This window comes from Poecilia mexicana, unplaced genomic scaffold (genome assembly GCF_051168715.1).
Source record: "Poecilia mexicana isolate PSO_F unplaced genomic scaffold, ASM5116871v1 scaffold_4, whole genome shotgun sequence".
NCBI lineage: Eukaryota > Metazoa > Chordata > Actinopteri > Cyprinodontiformes > Poeciliidae > Poecilia > Poecilia mexicana.
This window is the reverse complement of record NW_028263373.1, coordinates 19,015,950-19,035,073: the sequence shown is the minus strand read 5'-3', so window position 1 is coordinate 19,035,073 and position 19,124 is coordinate 19,015,950. Positions and strand designations below refer to the sequence as shown.

The 19,124-nt window shown below is 40.2% G+C and overlaps 1 protein-coding gene across 1 annotated transcript in view; it reads left to right on the top strand.

The window, feature by feature from the left end:
• Positions 1 to 19,124, top strand: part of zc3h3 (zinc finger CCCH-type containing 3) — a 58,276-nt gene that overhangs the window by 33,954 nt on the left and 5,198 nt on the right. Inside the window, exons 5-9 of the mRNA XM_014989297.2 lie at positions 5,328 to 5,491; positions 9,035 to 9,086; positions 9,485 to 9,640; positions 10,698 to 10,767; positions 13,537 to 13,668. Of these exons, the coding sequence (XP_014844783.2) occupies positions 5,328 to 5,491; positions 9,035 to 9,086; positions 9,485 to 9,640; positions 10,698 to 10,767; positions 13,537 to 13,668 (574 nt within the window). The remainder of the gene's footprint in view (positions 1 to 5,327; positions 5,492 to 9,034; positions 9,087 to 9,484; positions 9,641 to 10,697; positions 10,768 to 13,536; positions 13,669 to 19,124) is intronic.

The following is a 19,124-nucleotide window of genomic DNA, read 5'->3' as shown; positions in this document are numbered from 1 at the left end:
CATGGTTTTATGAGCATAATTTGGATTTCTAAATGCCTTACTGCTGTCTTACAAAATGCTTGGAAAATAATTGAACAGTCCAAACTCTTCTGTGAAGAAAGCCTCTGAAATTCCTAAGTACTTCCAGAAGTGAGCCACTCTACCCAGTACGCCATGCTCTTACCCAGTTTTAGAAGATGGTGGAGCCAGGGGGGTGATTTACTGGTGGGTGGCAGTCTGAGAGAGAAAAGTGGAGGGGGTGGGCTAAACTGCAGTATTTCAGGCCCCGCCACCAGAAAATAGATATAATCTCAACATTAACTCCATTAATAGTATCAGGAGTTGAATTAAGAAAGCCGTAAAGCATGCACTCTGGAGGATAAATTACAAGCCGGGCTTTTCTTCATCGCTCTCACACCCCCCTGATTTGCCCCTCTTATGCAGTCTTTAACGCTCCATCGTTTTGTTTGCATTATATCTCTGTTTTTTTTTTCTCCTTTTTAGGATCTTCTATCACTCATTTTCCATGTTATTTCTCGCATTCGTGTCAAAGTTTGCAACATGGCAGTGATTCCATAAGTATAGTTTCTTTGAGACTGTGTATGCTGTATATCTGTGGACACACAAACATACACACACACTCCTGGTCCGAACGCTCATCTTCTTTAGTGCTTCAGTATCGATCAGCACAGGATGTAAGAGACTGGGCAATAAAGTGAAGCAGCGCTCCCTCTTCTTCACTTCTCTCCTCCTTTTCCCGCATTCCCAGTCCTGTACATCCTCTTTTATCCCCCACTTCACTCATTTACTCATTACTTATCACATTAGTCATTTGTCTGTCGCTTACAGTCCCATGTTTTTTCCCCCGGCGGGTCCTTTTACCACACTCTACTCCTGGTAAGTCTTTCTCTGCTTTCTTGGTGTCCGTTAGGCACCTGGAGAAGAGCAGCAGTCCTTGCCTTCGGAGTTATCCAGGTGACTGTTTTTGCTGTGCTTTCTTTCAAGGGTAACTGTTTCCCAATATGAGCTCACTAATGCTTGGGTTGCAGACAAATAGACAAGGGCAGCATTATTCTGAGCAGTCGCGCGACCCTCCAAATTCTTCCCTGTCACTAAAACAAAAGTCAGATCATTCATCAACCCGTAGTGCTGAATCGCGCTCTCCTTTATCTGTGCATCGCGCAGTCCGAGCTGACCGCACACTCACACACACACCTGCCCACACAAACACACTCGTCTCAGGGGAGCTTCTTTTTGCCCTTCTTTCTGTCCTCCGTTTCTTCCTTTTTCCCTCTGTATTTTTCACTGCTCATTTTTGATGAGTTTAAGTTCTTTGCTTTGACCTCCAGACATCATCTTCCAGTTTTTTTTTTTTTTTAAATCACACCTAAAGGTGGCAAGGTATGCACAATTACACACCTCACCTACGGGCCTAAAAAAACATTCCTGAGACTTAAAAAACACTGTCAGGTAATAACAGATAATGTATGCTGATTTGTTTCTATTTTTCGACGTTTGAAGTATATCCTTACACAAAAAGTAAATGCAAACTTTTACTTGTGGTTTAATCATGTGATAAACTGATATAATAAACAATACAGATATGAAGCCCTGATCAGAATTTTATTTACGATTTCCAATCTCCGTTTTTGTAAGGTCTGACCCGGCGACACAGTCTGAATGATCACTTTCGGATCAACTGTTTTACAAAGAGAGGTTTAAGAGCAACAGTCAAAATACACAACCTGGCCAAAAAAAGTTGATACCCAAATTTTACTAAGCAAATAGGATATTGGATAATTATTGTGTGAGCAATTATCTTACAGCTGGAAACAAGTTATTTAACCACAGCTGATGCAATAATTTGCTTCTTGTTTCTTAAACAACCATTTCGAGAGACATCTTGTGGGTGAGGAAAATATGATAGTCTGCATGAAGCAGAGAAAACATCTAAGGAGATACCAGAAACTACTATAATTGTGTTGAGAACTGTGCAGTGCATTATTAAAAACTGGAAGAATAGTGAGGAACCACTCTCTTTGAGGAAGTCATGTGGTAGGGAATAAAATCCTGAATGATCATGATCTGCAATCACTCAAGCGTTTGGTGAAATCATATTAAAGATAAACAGTAGAACTAGTTAAACGGGCTGTTTTGTCTAGGATCATCTCCACATACTCAATGCATAGGGGAATCGGGGGATTGGGAATGAATAGATATGTAACTACAGTAACCAATGGAGCTAACTGGAGAAAAAGGCTACAATTTGCCAAGAAGTATAAAGATTTGACCCTTGAGTGATGAAAGAAGTTCATGTGATCCGATGAATCTAGGTTTACCCTCTTCCAGAGTGATGGGTGCATCAGGGTAAGAAGAGAGGCAGATGAAGTAATGCACCCATTATGGCTACTGACTACTCCACTCCTACAGGGGCAGTGCTTTTATCAGGGGTAGCTGTAGTTGGTTAGGCATAGGTTCAGCAACATTATCTGCCCAGACTGAGGAGTGTACCTGAATATTCTTAATGACCTGCTTATTCTATCAATGGATTTATTTCCTAATGTCACAGACATATTCCCATGACAATGCTTGGATTCATTGGCCTCATGTTGTGTGAGAGTAGTTCAGCGAGTCTGGGATATCATTTTCTCACGACTCGACCTCTATGGTCCAGACCTAACACAATCTCTTTGATGATCTTGAGAAGGCTTTGCACAGCAGCCAGACTCGCCTATCATCAATACATAATCTTGGTGAAAAATAAATGCGACATTGGATGGATGTAAATCTTGTAACATTGCAGAAGCTTTCAAACCAAATGCTTCAACCTGTGTCAATCAAAACTGAAGGCAGTCCACCAAGTATAATTTTTTTCTGATGGGTCTTTTTAATTTTTTGGGGGGGCCATTCAGTGTATTTGTTCAGTTTTTTTCTGCCATTGATCGCCCTTATTTCTATTAGGAGCATAGTTATATAGTGTTGTTTTATAGAGCAGTCACTGTAAAACATATACGAAACCCAGCTAAAACAAAACTTGATGACACTTTTTACTTGTCACATTAAATTTAGAATGCAACTTTTTATTCCAGATGTTTCTCTGGTAATGTTGTCAAATGCAATGAAACAGAAAACTACATCCTAACTTTCTTAACATTCAGGCTGATTTCCTTTTACCTTGTAAGTTCATCCTTTTACTTGAATTTTCTAGCTTGTAAAAGATAGAAAACTGATTTGGTATATGCACTGTTGATACTTTTATAATTTGTTCTCTATTAGTACTGAAACAACAAAAAATGTTTTGTTGAAAGTGTTGATCTCATTTGCACTTTAATGAGCTCTTATTGTTGCACTGAATTGTGGGAAGTGTAGTGTTAAAGTCCTTCTATTCCCTGGGGGAACATTTACTGCGCATGCTTTTGAAATTATGCCGTTGCGCTGGGTGCCTTGACAGACATTTTTTCTCTTTACGTAAGCTATAACTCTGAGTTCCAAGTACTTCTCCTTTTATGCTTTGTCATTTATTTCCTAATCAATTTTATGTGAATGTTCAAAGAACAAATTCCGTACTTGATTCTATTACATTAATTAGTATAACTGAATTATTATATTCTATTATAAGTATGCATATTTCTACCTCAGCAGTTTTCAGCCATGACTATGCATATCTAAACCTGACCTGAAAACGTTCTGGATCATGATTGGCTGTCTGAGTGCAACAGCGTCATGTATGCAGCAATGCATCGTGAATGCACCACAACACTTTCCAACGAGGTCTCTGAAAACAGGACGGAAGGAGATTAGAGTTCCATCCATCCATCCATACATACATACATACATACATACATACATCCGTACATCCATCCATTCATCTATCCATTGATCATTCATCTGTCCATCCTTCGTTCCCCATCCATTTTCTGTTCATCCATCCTAGAGTTCCCCATTTCAACATATGCTCTCACACAGTCACTGCAGTTTCGATGAACTGTAACAGTAAACAGCTGGTGATCAGGGGGAACTGTTTGTGTGATGGAAAAGGAAGCAGAGGAGAGTTGTCCCAACATGACATTCTTGTTTTCAGAAGGTGCCTCAGTCAGAGAACATTCAAACAGGAATGTGTGTGGGATCATCTATGATCGGTCTGAAACCTGATGGCGCATAAATACACCACAAACTGCAATGAGCTCAGTATTTCTGTCACTCTGACATTCAAAGTCAGTGGATAAACATTCTAACACAGAGAGCATTAGGCCTCCCAGAGCCCCCCGCAGACTGTAGCCCTGTGTCAGGGTTAACTGCTGTCTGTGTTAACTACTCATGTCATATGCCCATTAACCTCCATTGTGGTTGTGGGGGCCACCCTGTTCTTGTTTAAGTCTCCCTGGGTGGCAGTCAGAGCTTCAACATTAGCCCCCATTACGGCTCCCCTGGCTGCATTTGCCCCGTGTAGGGCAGCCACTGATCTTGTAGCAGTGAAACCGAGTGTCTGTGCTGCTGAGTTATGGCTCACGCTCAGGTGCTTCATGGACGTGAACGCAGCTGAGAGTTGATATTTACTTTTTCCCGTTATTTGCAACAGTGCAGCAGCCCTGCGCGCGCCAAACGTCCACGCAGGTTGTTTTGTGCGGGCCGTGCGTTCGGGGTAACCCTCTCTTTTCTCGGTAATGGGAGGCGTGAACTCTCGCTCTAAACCCATTTCCAGCCCATCTGAAATACGGCAGCAAATTACCACCAGCGGCGCCCTGCACACCAGCCCCAATCCACCCCAAATAGAAGTGACAGGACAGCGCAATTTATCGCCATAACCCCTGCACCACCCCACCACCACCCAGCAGCCTCCATGTCCAACCGCCGCACACATGCAGCAGCCCACTGACTGGATCCTGGATGCAGAGAGCTGTGATTGTGTGCATTGTACATATTGTAGCAGGAGTGTGTGTGTCTGTGTGTATGGTCTGTACACTCCAGTGTAGGGGCCAACCTCGCTGCTCTGGCCCCCTGCCCTGCCTATTATCTCATTGATTTCCTCCTCTCCTCTTTTCAATTCTCTCCATTTCCACACTGCCGTCCTTTCCATTAGAGGAGCAATTTAACAGAGTGCTGTGACATGGGAGGAAGGGGAGGGGAGGGGGCGACTACAGGATGGGAAACATAAAGTGAATAGGGGAGGTATTGTGGAAGAACTGGAGGGTGGAAGAGGTGTGGAATTAACAGAGGGATGAGCTGATAATATTCTGATTCAAACAGTCAGATCTGAACACTTTAAACAGTTTAACTCAAACTAAACTGATCACTGTTATCATATAAAAGCCTCACTTCAAATCTGACCTTATCTCCCTTACTCTCAGGACTTTCCTTCAGAACCGCCTACGATCTCCTCACGACAGGCACCAGCCATCCAGCCGGCGCTGGATGGGGATGGAGATGTGCTGGATCCGAGGCTCGCTGTACCGGGTGTCTGCCAATAAGCTGTCCCGCACAGTGGCATTGCAAACGTCAATCGACCGGAGAGGTACAGGTGGTCAGGAGTCTCACACATGAATTGTGGCTAAAATAATAGAGGCGTGTTTAAAGAACTGGGTAAAGCTCAAAATTCTTTCATGTCTTTTGATGGAAACTCTATTCCAAATCAAAAGATGAGGAAACAAGTTCTCAAATGTGTTACCATTCCATAGAAACGGAGAGAAAAATGTATAACAACTGCTACAAACAAACATTTATTGTACAAAACTCTAAATTAATTGAAGATGGAGCCTTTTTTTGTGACTCACTGAACTCACTACTACTTCTGATAACTGCTTCACATCTGTGCTGCATGGATTCCACCAACTTCCTGAGCTGTGATGAGGTGTTCCAGCTCATGATGATTCAGTTTTTCTTCTCTGCTTACATCAGAAAGTGATGTAATAGACACTGCCATTATTCAGTCCGTCCTGGTACAGGCCTAGAGTCCGGAAATAACATCTCTAGTGACCCCACACATCCTGGACACAAACTGTGTAGACTTTTACCTTTAGGTTGATCATCCCTGATGATCACAGTCACTTGTGACTGTAGTAAAACTACAGTCACATTTCTTCTGTGCAAAATCTTGGTAAATAAAGCTGATAGTGATTCAGAAGGAAAACATGTGAATTAGAGTTAAAAAAAACAAAAACAAAAAAAAACAGTCCTAATGGTAAAATTTCTTCACCCACTTCTTGTTTTATAAACTCTTTGAAATTGTGCCTTGATTAGAAACTGCATCCCAGAAAACAGTTATTTGAAATAGATCATTATAAAGCTTTGTGGTTAACAAAGAGGACCTTAAACGATACCAACAAAGTAGTACATCACCTTATACATTAACGACTACTGCGGTTTTAACTTAACAGTTTGGCTCTCAATCAGGAGCAGCCTGAGAAAAGAATAAGTGAATTGGACCACAAATCTTACCTGCTGTTCAGGCTTCTGTTTGGTTTTTAGCTTTTTTCATTCAGCGATGTGGACACATTTCAGTTGGTATTAAAATTACAGCCTCTTTGGGTTTTACAGCCAGCTCTGATGAGGACTGCTGCTGGTGGTCCGTGACTGTAGGTGTGTGTACATGCTGCGGCGATACAGCCGTGTTTATTCATGTTTGTGCCTGGAGCTCCGTCCACACACTTCCTAATAGACTTAGGGGAGCAGGCTGGATTTGCCATCTGAAATAATAAAGTTGTCATCTGTCAGAGCGGCAAGGGGGAGGGCCTGGAGAAGTGGATGGTGCAGATTAAAGCCCCGATCGGCCTCTCCCTACTTCCCTTCCCTGCCTCTCTTTCACACATTCCTGTGCAACTAAACCTTCAGGTGAAATTGAAGAGCTGTGTTCTGTTCAATTCGTGACTGGCATCCCAACATGCTTTTTCACACGCTGTTTCTGCATCCTCCAGAAACATGCGTCAGGTTTCTGTCCAGCAGGAGCTGTGATTTCACATCTTGAAAAGCTCTCCGCCCTCTGCTTTGAGCAACGCCAAGGCACTGATCCTTGAGGAGAGCATTGTGAGCCAGAAAGTTCCAAATTTAGCATCACGATCAAGATAAACTGCAGCCTTAACATCCTCACCCTCTCATAACCTCCTCCAACTCTGACACACCTTTTCATCCACTGGCTATTTATGATGTCCTCGGACCAAAAAGGGACGTCACGATTTGTCTTGGCTCCAATGTGTCAATCCACAACAGTATAAATATCTCAGGTTCTTATTGCATGTGTCCACACACACAGGCGCGCACACACGCAAACACTGGAGGCTTCATTTTTGTCACATCTGGTGTGAATAGAGTGTAGTTCTTATCTTTCAAATTGAACCTAAAACATAAGAAAGCTGCACAGGGATAACTAATGGATAAAAACCTTTGACTTCTTTTGGGCTCATTCAAATATGCAGCCATGCTTTTATCACCATGTGGATGTACTTGCTTGTAATATCGTGCTAACATTTCACAGCATATTTCAATTTGAAGGAGTTTATGAATGTGCACCAGGGTGACTGAGAATTTGTAAATTCTGGATCAGGTTTATACAGACTGTTCATGCTTTAATTGGTCACATGCTGAATTCTCAGGGTTGTTAGTAAATCAAATAACATTTTTTTTTAGTATTTATTGTGGTAGAACATGCTACAGGAATTTATTTGAACCGACATTTCTACATGACATCATTCAACTTGCATCATGTTGCTGCTAAAAAGAAATGATATTTCACGTTAAACTAGAATATAATTGAAAAGTTTCAATAATTAAATTGAAAACCTTACTGAAATTCATCAATTTAAAGCTTTTATTTCACTAGTTATCACTGATGGATATTGAAAACTCCAAAATGTGTTTCCTAGAAAACTGGAATATTATAAAAGATTTATTAAAAAAGACGAAAATATTTGTCTAATGAAAAGTATCTCCATGCTAATATATATGGTGTTCTCTAGTGGTTTGGTTTGACACCATCTTCTCCATCGATGATGTTAAACTGGTGTTATTGTACTGCAGTCTCGTTTGGAGACCGCACTCTTCTCTCATTTAAATTAGACTTTTTGGAGGATTTCTTTTTCAACTATAGACGTAGCTTTTCTTTTACTCTAACTTGTTGTGAAGCTTCTGGCTGGATTCAAATGCAACATTTTTAGGTTTAAAAACTCTGTAATCTCAGATTTTCTTGAAAAGCTTGTTGCTACAGCGACATTGTTACAATCATAGTAATGGTCTTTAAAATGGTCCTGGTCATGAGTTGGCTCTTGGTCTTGAGCTTTTTTTTTTTTTTTTTTTAAATTTGCTGGAACTTTGTGACATAATTTTCGTAATTCAGCTGTCAGCCAACAAGTGTTTTGGGGAAAACAATAAAAAAGGTTAAATAACCTGGTTGCATAGGTAAGGAGACCTTTGTTGAAACTCCTTTAACTTCAAATAAAGCTCAGTTGTCTTTGCAAGTTTTTGACTTCTGGATGCTTTAGGTAAATAACAGATTTCACAAAGCTTAAACGTATCAGAAATAACCTCACTGTAAAAAGGTATTAGTAAAGGTAAAATTTGACTACTTACTTTTGTGATTACCGCTAAAAAGCTAGAGATTTTATTTGGAGTTAAAAAAAAAAAAACACTTTTTGGAACGTAAAGTATATTTTTATTTTTCCAGTATACATATTTCCTAAAATGAAGACATATGTATTGGCATTATGGAATTCTAGCACCACACACATTGAGATAAACTGGTTGCTTAAAAAAATAAGATTTTTTTTAAAAATATGTGTATTGAAAAGAATTGTTCTTACTTTGTTGTTTTTACTCTTCAGACTATATACAGTAATATTAATTAGGTGAAAAACAGCTCTAAATCTTGTCACTGTGTGGCAAATAAAAAAAATCATGTGCTCATCTTTCTAATCTCTGCAAAGTGTAACAATAGCACAGATGTGCATATTTCTTGTGCTTCTGCTAATAGTGCCAGAACTCATTAGTGAGATTTTTTTTGTGTTTTGTGTGAAACCATAAACATAAGATTTTGAATTATTCATGTCTGTCCCTCCTTCCTCCTCAGGAAAGTCCTCCAGTGCGCACACGTCTCCGGCCCTGGCCCGTCATCTAGCCAGGTAACAGCTTATATCCTCTTACTAACCACTGCAGGATCATTTTAATTCCTCTTGCAGTGCCAGCTTTAAAAAGTTTATCAAAGTTTTAAATGATCTACAGTTAAATATGGGTCATCCTGCTAGCGCTCTTAAAATGACAGCACCTTCATGAAACTAAATCCAGCCAGCATGTTTGCATTTGATCCTCCTCACTCTCCCACAGTATTAAGTGCCTTTCATCGCCATCAGCTCAGGACTACGAGTCCAGAAGTAATCCTTTAAAATTAGTATATGGAGAGCATCTTTACCCAGAAACACTCAAATGGTCCGGAGCTGAAACAGAAACTGTGCTGAAAAGTTTCCTGTCTTACCTCAGACCTAATGTTTATTGTGGATTGTTGTGCTTTGTCCATCTCCAGTCGTGCAGTCCAGCGGAGTATCGCCATCATCAGACACGCTCGTCAGAAAAAGCAACAAAAGCAGTATTGCATGTATTACAACCGCTTCGGCAAGTGTAACCGTGGCACAAGTTGTCCCTTCATACATGATCCGGACAAAGTGGCTGTCTGCACAAGGTAACATTCATGTACAAGAACAACTAAACAGACACAAACGAGGGATTCCAATTTCAACTTTACCTTTTAATACTTGCACTTAATTTGTATTTGTATTATTTTATCAACTGCAAACAAACAAAAAAAATAGGTGACTATCGAAGGACTAATAGAAATGGAAGGAGAACTTCCCTGAACAATAAAATACACAATGTAAGGTCTACATTTTCTCAATTGAAGTGAAATTTTCTCAACTGAGTTAAATAATTAAGACATAATTTGCCTTAATTATTTTACTTGATGCACCCAGTTAAATATCTAAATGTGAATGTGTTTCATCACATCTGACATTTGAAATGATAAATCACCTGTGAGATCATGAAACACACATATAGCAAATGTTTTTCACATGGGAAACATGTTTGATATAGTCAGACTTGCTGTTGCCTCATGATTGAGAAATTGCTGAATATGCAAATCTAGGAGCTACTTGTGTAGCACATCTAAAACCTTTGGGATAAAATGAAGCCTGTTTAAAACCTGATCAAAGTTTTACCACGTATTAAGTGACTGATATTGTGTAGTAAACGATTGCACGCAACATGTTTTCCTATGTGCCACACATGTGACAAATACATTAGTGACTTACTTCTCTTGTGGAAATTATATCATGTCTGACGCACAAACTGGGTTAAAGTTTAGTGGAAGAATAGAATATGTAATTTGTAAATGAATGATCAAACTTAATGTTTAAACCCAATTTTTAAAATTGGCTTCCTTCATGTTGGTCTAGCTCCTCTGAGGAGTCATTAGCCTGTGTTGAGGTCTAAAGCAGATATTTGAGCTTATTATTAAATGACCTTTGAGACCATTTCTGATTCAAACTATTACAACTACAGGCTTTTTTCTAGACCAAAGACTGGCATTAGATTACTGGAGAAAAAATAAAGTGTAATAGTTTTTTCATGATAAAGAAAGTAATGAGTCATCTTGGCTAAAATATGTATTTTTTAAAAAAACAGCTCCTTCTGCCTCATTACATCCTAGTTTTTCTTTAGTTGTTATTTTTTCCTTACAGATTTCTCAGAGGGACATGCAAGCAGGCAGATGGCACCTGCCCATTCTCCCATAAGGTTGCCAAAGAGAAGGTAATGTATACACCTGCGTCACAGCCTACATGTTGGACAACCTAGTGTTTTATAGCTTTTCATGGCAAAGGCAAGGCTTTGAAACGCTGTGACAGTATAAGATGACAAGCTCCTGGAAAAAGTCGTCGTGGATCATATTTGTTGTCTTGGCACGGCTCCTGTTCCCATGGATGGAGTGGAGTTAGGAAGACATGACCTAGTGGTGGGCTGGAGCTGCTTATGTTGGATGAACCGAGAACACCTTTTGTCCGTCTGAGCAACATGTTATCAGAACAGTTTTTACTTGTAGACATACTTTTATATCTTTTATATACTACATTGTTATACGGTGAACAATCTTTACATCAGAGCTGTGATCACACACATTTCACACCTCCAACCAGCAGTTGGAGTGCTGAATCTGAATATTGGTGTGTGAACAGTTGCATCATTTTATGGTCCCGTCAAACGAACCTAACGCCATCAATTAAACTTGAAAGAGTTACTAGACAATAAACAAGATATTAGTAAATATTACACTATTTTATTTCTAACAAATGTTCCCTTCATATAAGTTTCATATAAGCACAACAGGTGCTTTGTTGCCTCACCCCTCTCACACACAGTCCCACAATGCACCACACCTGTGCTGGTCATCAGCCCGCTGTCGGTGCATGCTGAGAGCCCAGCTGTCTGTTTGCAATACCCCCTCACCTCCAAAAGCCGGTTCCCTCCCTCCAGGGGATACACCCGCTCCTATTTCATGCAGAGCCCCTAAGTTGGACCGAACACGTTTAAAGGGGTAAGAGGAGTAAGGTGGGGGGGCTCTAGGGTGATGCATCCTCTACCTCTCCAAACTTGATCCAGGCACTAGTGTGGATATACAAGCCTGTATCCCAAATCCTGCCCACCGCCATTCCAGCTACCACAAATACTTGGAAACCAGAGACACGGCGGCCAACTCCCCTGGCACCCGGATAGCCAGGAACGCCACCCCTGGCCCTGGGTTGCGCTCACATCCAGGGCACATAAACACATCATGAGAGATGGCCGAGCTGCAGCCTGGATAAATATTTCTGTAGCAGTTAATTAGGCAGAAGAGATCCCATCTCAGAGAGGTGGAGCCTCTCTCACACCCATCTCTCTCTCTACTGAACTCTCTCTGTGGTAAATTTAGAGCAGGCTCCCCCCTTCATGTCAAACAGGACATCTCTCTGCACACAGACACACATGCTGTCAAGTTGCACATCCACTTTCCCACTGCTCCTGTCAGCTGCAATTAAGGTCATTTAGCTGCTCAGTGTGACAGATCGGCTGGTGCGCGGGATTCCTCTGAAGAGAACCGGACAGTGGCGTGGATTCAGAACAGCATGTATGTTTACAGAGTCATTTAATCTCATCCTCGACGGCTCTGGTTTCTCAGTCTCCATGTCAGTGTTCCTCTTCCATCTTCATTAAAATTATTTAGCAAATCACAGCAACCAAGTTGACAAACATTTAGGTCAGAAATTTTTATTTTCCACCAGCCCCTTAGTTAAAAAGATTTTAAATACATTGGCCTGCAAAAAGTGTCCTGTAACAACCACAAAATTTTTTTGTACTTTACTTAAAATTCCTATGATAGACTATTACAATGTGTTAAATAATATGCATTAAAAATGTTTTCAGTTTTTAAACAAAAATATCTGAGCTTTTATATTTAACTCTTTTTAATATGACATCAATAAGAGCACTGGTAAATCTATCATGCAAAAATGGGGAGATTATAGCACAACTGCAAACATGTCAAGACACGAATGTTCACCTAAGCTGACAAGGAGATCAATAATTAGAGAAGCAGCCATTTTATGACCCGCCCTGTGTTTTAGGGGTTCAGGGCGTGTAACATAAAGATGTGTCCAGAGAAAAGTGAAATGTAAAATTATTTATTACAAAAAAAATGGTTTCACAAAACCAAAAGACAATACAATTTAACCCAATTAAAACAAAATAAAAGGACTAACAAATTCAAGAATGTTAAGTGCAAATTAAATTACAAAATGTTCAAACAAGTCAATCTAAGAAGGTAAACTCAAAACAACCCAAAAGAAAGGACACACAGGGAGCCCCGAGCCTCCCAAACACAAGCTTCTAGCTTGTGTCAAAACAATCCAGAGCAGAGACAAACTGCTTAGCTAAACAAGCAGAAACAAAATCTTCAAAATTGCCCAAAGCAGCCACAGACACCAAAAGTGGGGGACAGCTTAACAAAATCTCTTCCTACTAGCTGCCCCACTGGAGGAATGTTTTCAGGAGCCTTTTATAGGGAGTAGGTGGGCCTCATCAACATCTGATTGGTTTGACAATCCTCTGCTGGTCCAATGAAGTAGCTGCTCTCAGGCAGCCAATCAGGAAGGTGTGCTCTCACAGCTGAACCTGCATAACAAAAAGAGCCTGCACAGCCTCAAGAGGCCAGGGGCCGTAACAAGCCAGACGGACAATGGTATCTTTGGAGGAGCTGCAGAGATACTTAGCTCATGTGGGAGGACATTTAATACTTGTGCACTCTACAAAGGGCTTTTGAGGACTTAAAAAGTGATGTCCAGTCTAAATGAGGTGAAACGAGTTTTCAAGAAAAAAATAGGCAAAGCTGGCAGAGATGCTGTAACATGACAAAATGTTTCAAAAGAAAAAGTTGAAAGAGTATAAATACTTTTGCAAGACAATATGAAATAATCTTAAATTTTGTGGTATTTTTTCTCACCCTGTCTCTGTTTGAGTTTGCTGACTCCAGATCTCTGATCTCCTCAGATGCCGGTGTGTTCCTACTTTCTGAAGGGCATCTGTAACAACAGCGACTGTCCCTACAGCCACGTTTATGTGTCTCGTAAAGCTGAAGTGTGTGATGACTTTGTCAAAGGCTACTGTCCAGAAGGAGAGAAGGTAAAAAAAAAAAAACTGTTTATATTGACAAAAATGTCACAGGTTCTTGATAATGACTATTTGACAAAATTTTGTGACCTTTCTTGCCCAGAGTTATTGATAACCACATGACACAAAGGAGTCCTGGTGTGCCAAATAACATTTGAACTAGTTTAGAAGACTGGTTATAAAAATATCCATAGCTCATAGAAATATTCTTGCATACACATTTTATGCATTTTTATATTTTTGTTCGAATTTTTGTTTTCATCAGGTGATACTGGTGCAAACATTGTTGTTGTTTTTTCCAAGTCATGTCGAATTAAAAGGTGAAGTTTGTTGCACATTCATATTTTCATATTTTCTTGACATCCGACTGCATGATATCGCGTGACTTCAGAGTTCTTCCTTTAAGCTGTGCTCTTCACATGAACATGCAGGTTTATTGTGTAACATGTATAAGGTTCCACTGAAGTTAAACTGAGGCTTAGGTAAACAAGTGGTTTGGTAACCAACACGCTCCCAGCACACACACACACACACACACACACGCATACAAATACACGCAGACACACTGGCAGCAACAGCTGCAGGGGTGCTGGTCCATAATGGCATGACTGTAGTGTCTGAGTGACATATTGAGGGCCTGATGGGTAACAGAAAGCCACTTACACATAACTCGAGATGCTCATGCCATCCCTCACACACACTCTCTCATACCCACGCACACACACAGCATCCCCCCTGTCCTCCTCAAACATCCCCTCTGCTCCTCCCCCTCCTGAGCTTTTACCTCACTTTGTCTCCCTCTTCTGTCTTCTCTCACTGCTCATCTTTGAGTGTGAAACAGATGCTTTTTCACACTGTCAGGCCTCATTTAAATGGTGCGTGGGGAAATGAGGGTATAGAAAACAAAAGGGATATTAATATTTATTCTATTAGCTGAAGTGCTTAGCTCTGTGATTTTCCCCTGTGTGTGTTTGTGCCTGAGTGCTTCTGTGTGTGTGTTTACGGAGCGCTTCGCTGTGAGCCACTGGCGGCTGCATGATGGATAGCAGGCAGTAATTATAGATGGGAAAACTGCTGAGGATGGCACTCTGAGCCGGGCAGGCAGACACCGCAGCAGCTCAGGGGTTAAGTCTGCTCTTCGGCTTCATTCCTTCTCCCCCTCCGTCTCTTTCATCCTGCCTCATTCCGGCTTTGTCTCATCCTCTATCGCGACCAGATCTCTCTAAACTCTCTTCTGCAATGATTTTACTTTTACTTTACAATTTCTGTTTTTTTCTCATGTGGTCCCCTTAATTCAAGTTTTGTTCTGTCTTTCTGTTAAGATGGCTGGAAACAGGAGTTATTGATTACATCAGGTCAAGTGTCTGATGTAACCACTCTCAGGGTGTTTAATTTATATTTGATTTTAAGCAATTGATATAAATCATTTAATGGTCTTTAACAGAGATCTCTGACATGCTTTTTAGAGTAAGGAGTTTGTACTTTTCCTCCAAGCAGAGAAAAATGAATAAAAAAGCTTTGAATTTTGCTCTAGGTACAGTGCAGCCTGAAAGCATTCAGTGCTCCACTCTTTTCAGATTTTGTTGGTTTTCACTTTTTCTGAAACTAATTTGAGTTTCAAAATAAATCTAAGCAAAATAGTCTGTGGTGAGAAAGTGAAACGGTGTGTTTTAGGCTTTATGTTTTGTGTAAACATGAAAAATAACTAAAAATAAAAACACTCATAACACTCAAAATCGAGTACCGCTCGATCTTGTTTTCACTGATCATCATTCAGATGTTTCTGCCACTTGGTCGGAGTCCATTTCTGCTAAATGCAGAACTAATTCGTCTGTGTAAGGTCTCAGAGTCTATATTGGAGTATAAGTAAAACAATGAATCTAAGCAATTATCTGTAGAGATTTGAGACTTGTTTTAAAGCGTAATTATGCTCTGTGTGCCAATAAATCCCTGTAGTCTCCATTATTTGGAAATGTAAGAAGTTTGGAAATCCTCCGTCGATCTGGCTGCGCAATCAGGCTGAGTACTCAGGGAAGAAGAGCCTTGGTCAGAGAAATGATCATGAAGCCAAATGTCACTAAGGCAGAGCTTCAAAGTTAAGGAAGTCGGAAACCAGTCCAGACGGTTGGCCATTTAATCCACTTCATCAATCAGGCCTTTATGATTGAGTGACTAGATGAAGTGTTTCTGGTAAGCAGCTGACTGCAGGCTGTACCCAAGCAGCAAGTGTGACTAATTAACCAGCTTGTCACATTTGTGTTCCTCTATGAAGAACAGAATGGCAAGAAGGTGTAATGTTCTGCTCAATAAGCAATAAAAAGTACATTTATATTTATCAAGCTTTTATATTTGTATATAAATGTTCTGAAGACACATCTTAAAGGCTAGGTATTATGGAAAATCAACTTTTTTGATCATGTTTTAAAGTTATTCCCTCATCAAACGTATATCTGTAGTCTTACTTTGATTTTTGGGAACGGCTGTAAAGGTCATCAGTGGACAGCATACAGAAGCATTGTTGTGGTGACATGCTGAAGGAGAAGTGTCATGAAGGGGCAGGAGGTTTTTAAAGAGACAGAGACCCGTTTAAAGGATACGGCTGATGTAAAGTCACATTAGTTTTATGTCACGTTTGATATATGCATCATTTTCATGGCAACTCAAGGTAACACAGGTACCTGATTTTGTTATAAAATGGCACTATGTGCCTGTAAAATACACACCCCTGCCCCTCTTTAATAACATAAAAGAATATCATATAAAGGTTCATCTGTTTACATGTCTTAAAAATAATAATAGTATATAGATTTATTAGACAATCAATAGGTATATATATTTTAAGTTGAATCCAATATTTATTTTTAACAGAAAATTTGAATTTTGCATGAGCTTAATAAAAAAGAGATTTTTAACACAGAAATATTTACCTACTAAAAGGTATGTGCATGTACTGTACTGAATATGCACTCTGTACTTGGTCAGGGCTTTTTTTTTCATGACTTACTACATTACTGCAGCGAAGCATGGAGGTGATCAGTCAGTGGCTCTGCTGGGATGTGAGGGAAGGCCAGGTTGCTCTGAAAGCAGCTTTCAGCTCGTCTGCTGTCTGTCTAGTTACTCTTGACAACACTCCATATTCCACTACTTTCATAAATACAGGACAGCAATGGATCAACCCTAAGATGTCATCGTGCTCAGAACTGGTGGAAGTTCTAATGAGCTTGTTATCGTAGCAACGTTATTTTTACTGAGTTTAAAGGGAGCATTTACTAATTGACAGCTAAATCCATTAAGAATACTAAATTAAACCGCGTGCTGCCCAGTGTTTGATATCCTTTGAAAGTGCAGTAAAACCGAAGCTGAGTTTCACTTTTGGCAGCAGTACTGCACAACAGTTTTTCTTTCCGTTCTCTGCTCTGACACGTCGACTACATCAAACATGGATTCATTTCAATGAATTTAGATGATGCTAATTTGACTCTGATCACAGCCTGCGGTGCAGTGACACAATGAACCCCCATTTTTCTGTGCCTTTCACTCTTGTAGATGTGATAATGTATCAATCTGGGCTCATTTATTGTTCCAGCCACTCTGGGTGAACAGCCCTCAATGAGTGTTGGCTAAATGCCTGAGTTGTAAATGCATGTGAGGTCCCTTTTTTATTTTACTGTCTTCGCCTCTCTCAACCTCCCTCCTTCTCGTTTTCTGCCCTGCTTCTTTCACTCCCTCTCTCTTTTCTTTAACGAATGTGCTGACTCCTCCTGGTTTTGGCCCAGCAGAGAGCCCTCTAATAGGCCCCAGAGACATTCCAGCTTTCCTTAAATCAAGTGGAAAATTGTTAACTTGGTGTGGAATAAAGATGTTCTGTTCACTTTAGCTTTTTTCCCCCCCATTTTCTCCGTCCCTCCTGCTCTGTCTTTTTATGAAAATGAAGATGTATGGAGCTGTGGATAGTGGACTAAGACACTTTCCGTTTGTCATGCTGCTTCAGGTTTAACCCATCACAGTCCCACACACAAAAAGAAATCTTTTTTTTTTTTTAAGCATGTGGAACCTATTAAAAACCTTGATAATAATTCCACATTTAAAAATACCAGATTACAACAACAGCAACAGTGCCTCACTTGTTGGCATCCTTCTTATCAAAGCTGCTTCTCCTCTGGAGCGGCTTTAACCGGTTCTGCCCCAGTCAAACTCATCTCCATTAGCACATCTTTCCATTTGTCGTATTCACTTCAGGCATAGCGTAGTCGTGCCATTGCACGTAGCGGATTTGATTGACAGGAGACTGGATTTGTTGTTTGGTCAGTGATTTACGTGACTGCAAACTTCAATAACATTTCAACCACCGCAGTGGACCGGCAGACATGCCATCTGCTCTCAGAGAACTACACTTGTGGCTGCGCGTAATTGTGAGTTTAATCAGGAGCAGTGCCAGAAACACATGCGTCAACTTTAGCAGCAGAATGACGCGATTTAACACCTTTGTAAAGGTTAAGTATCTCTGGAGAACGTCTGACTGTTTTAGCACTTTCAAGTCAACTTTGTAAGTAAAACATTGTTCTTAACGTTTTTGTTTGTTTGTTTGTTTGTTTTTCTTCTTTTTGCTGGTGACATGAAGGTTTTAGCTAACAAAATAAATATGAAGCCAGATTCTACTGAAGGTTAATCACAATGGTGCAGGTTTTTGTTGAAACCTTTTTTTTTTTCTTCCAATAGATTCCTGGGAGAGCTAATGTGTTTTATCTGTATCTCCTTTCTCCCATCTCAACTCTCAGTCGGTGGAGACAGGTGGCTATTCAGAGGTTGAGATGGCAGGAAAAAGACACAAATAAAACACAGCAGCTCCCCCAGGAGTCTGTGGGAAGAAAGCAAAAATAATAATGTAAAGTTAATGGCAGTTATTACAACATTGATGACTCCAAAAGAAAAATAAGCTTTCAGAAAAAATCTGCACCGTCTAGATTGCTGCTGTTAATATTTCATAACGATAGCCACACAATAGATCTGATTACATGTTTATAATTAAAACTTACATTAAAAAAATCTAAAGATTTTGAAATGTATTTTATGTTTTAGTGTAAGTGGGTAGAATTATAGTAGTTTTTTTTAGCCTACCAAAAATAAACATAGCTTAGATCCTCAGATCTTCACATAAAAAAACTCTTTGTGGCATGACATATGAGTCCTGCAGCTACAATGTTTCAGCAGCTGATTCTCACTTCAAGATTTGGTTGCACAGATCTGCGACTGGCTAAGAAGTCTGCAACCATATACCTCTTCAGTTAGGTCTACTACAATATCACCGGTACGTTTTTAAGATTATTTTTAGAAAAGTCTTTAGCCAAAGCCATAAAATGATTCGCAACATCTGAGCCTTCGGCGGGCTCAGTAGTGACGTCTGAACCAGACAGAGCACGATTATCATCTCTGACACCTGCAGCAGCAACGATTTGTTTAGTGAAATG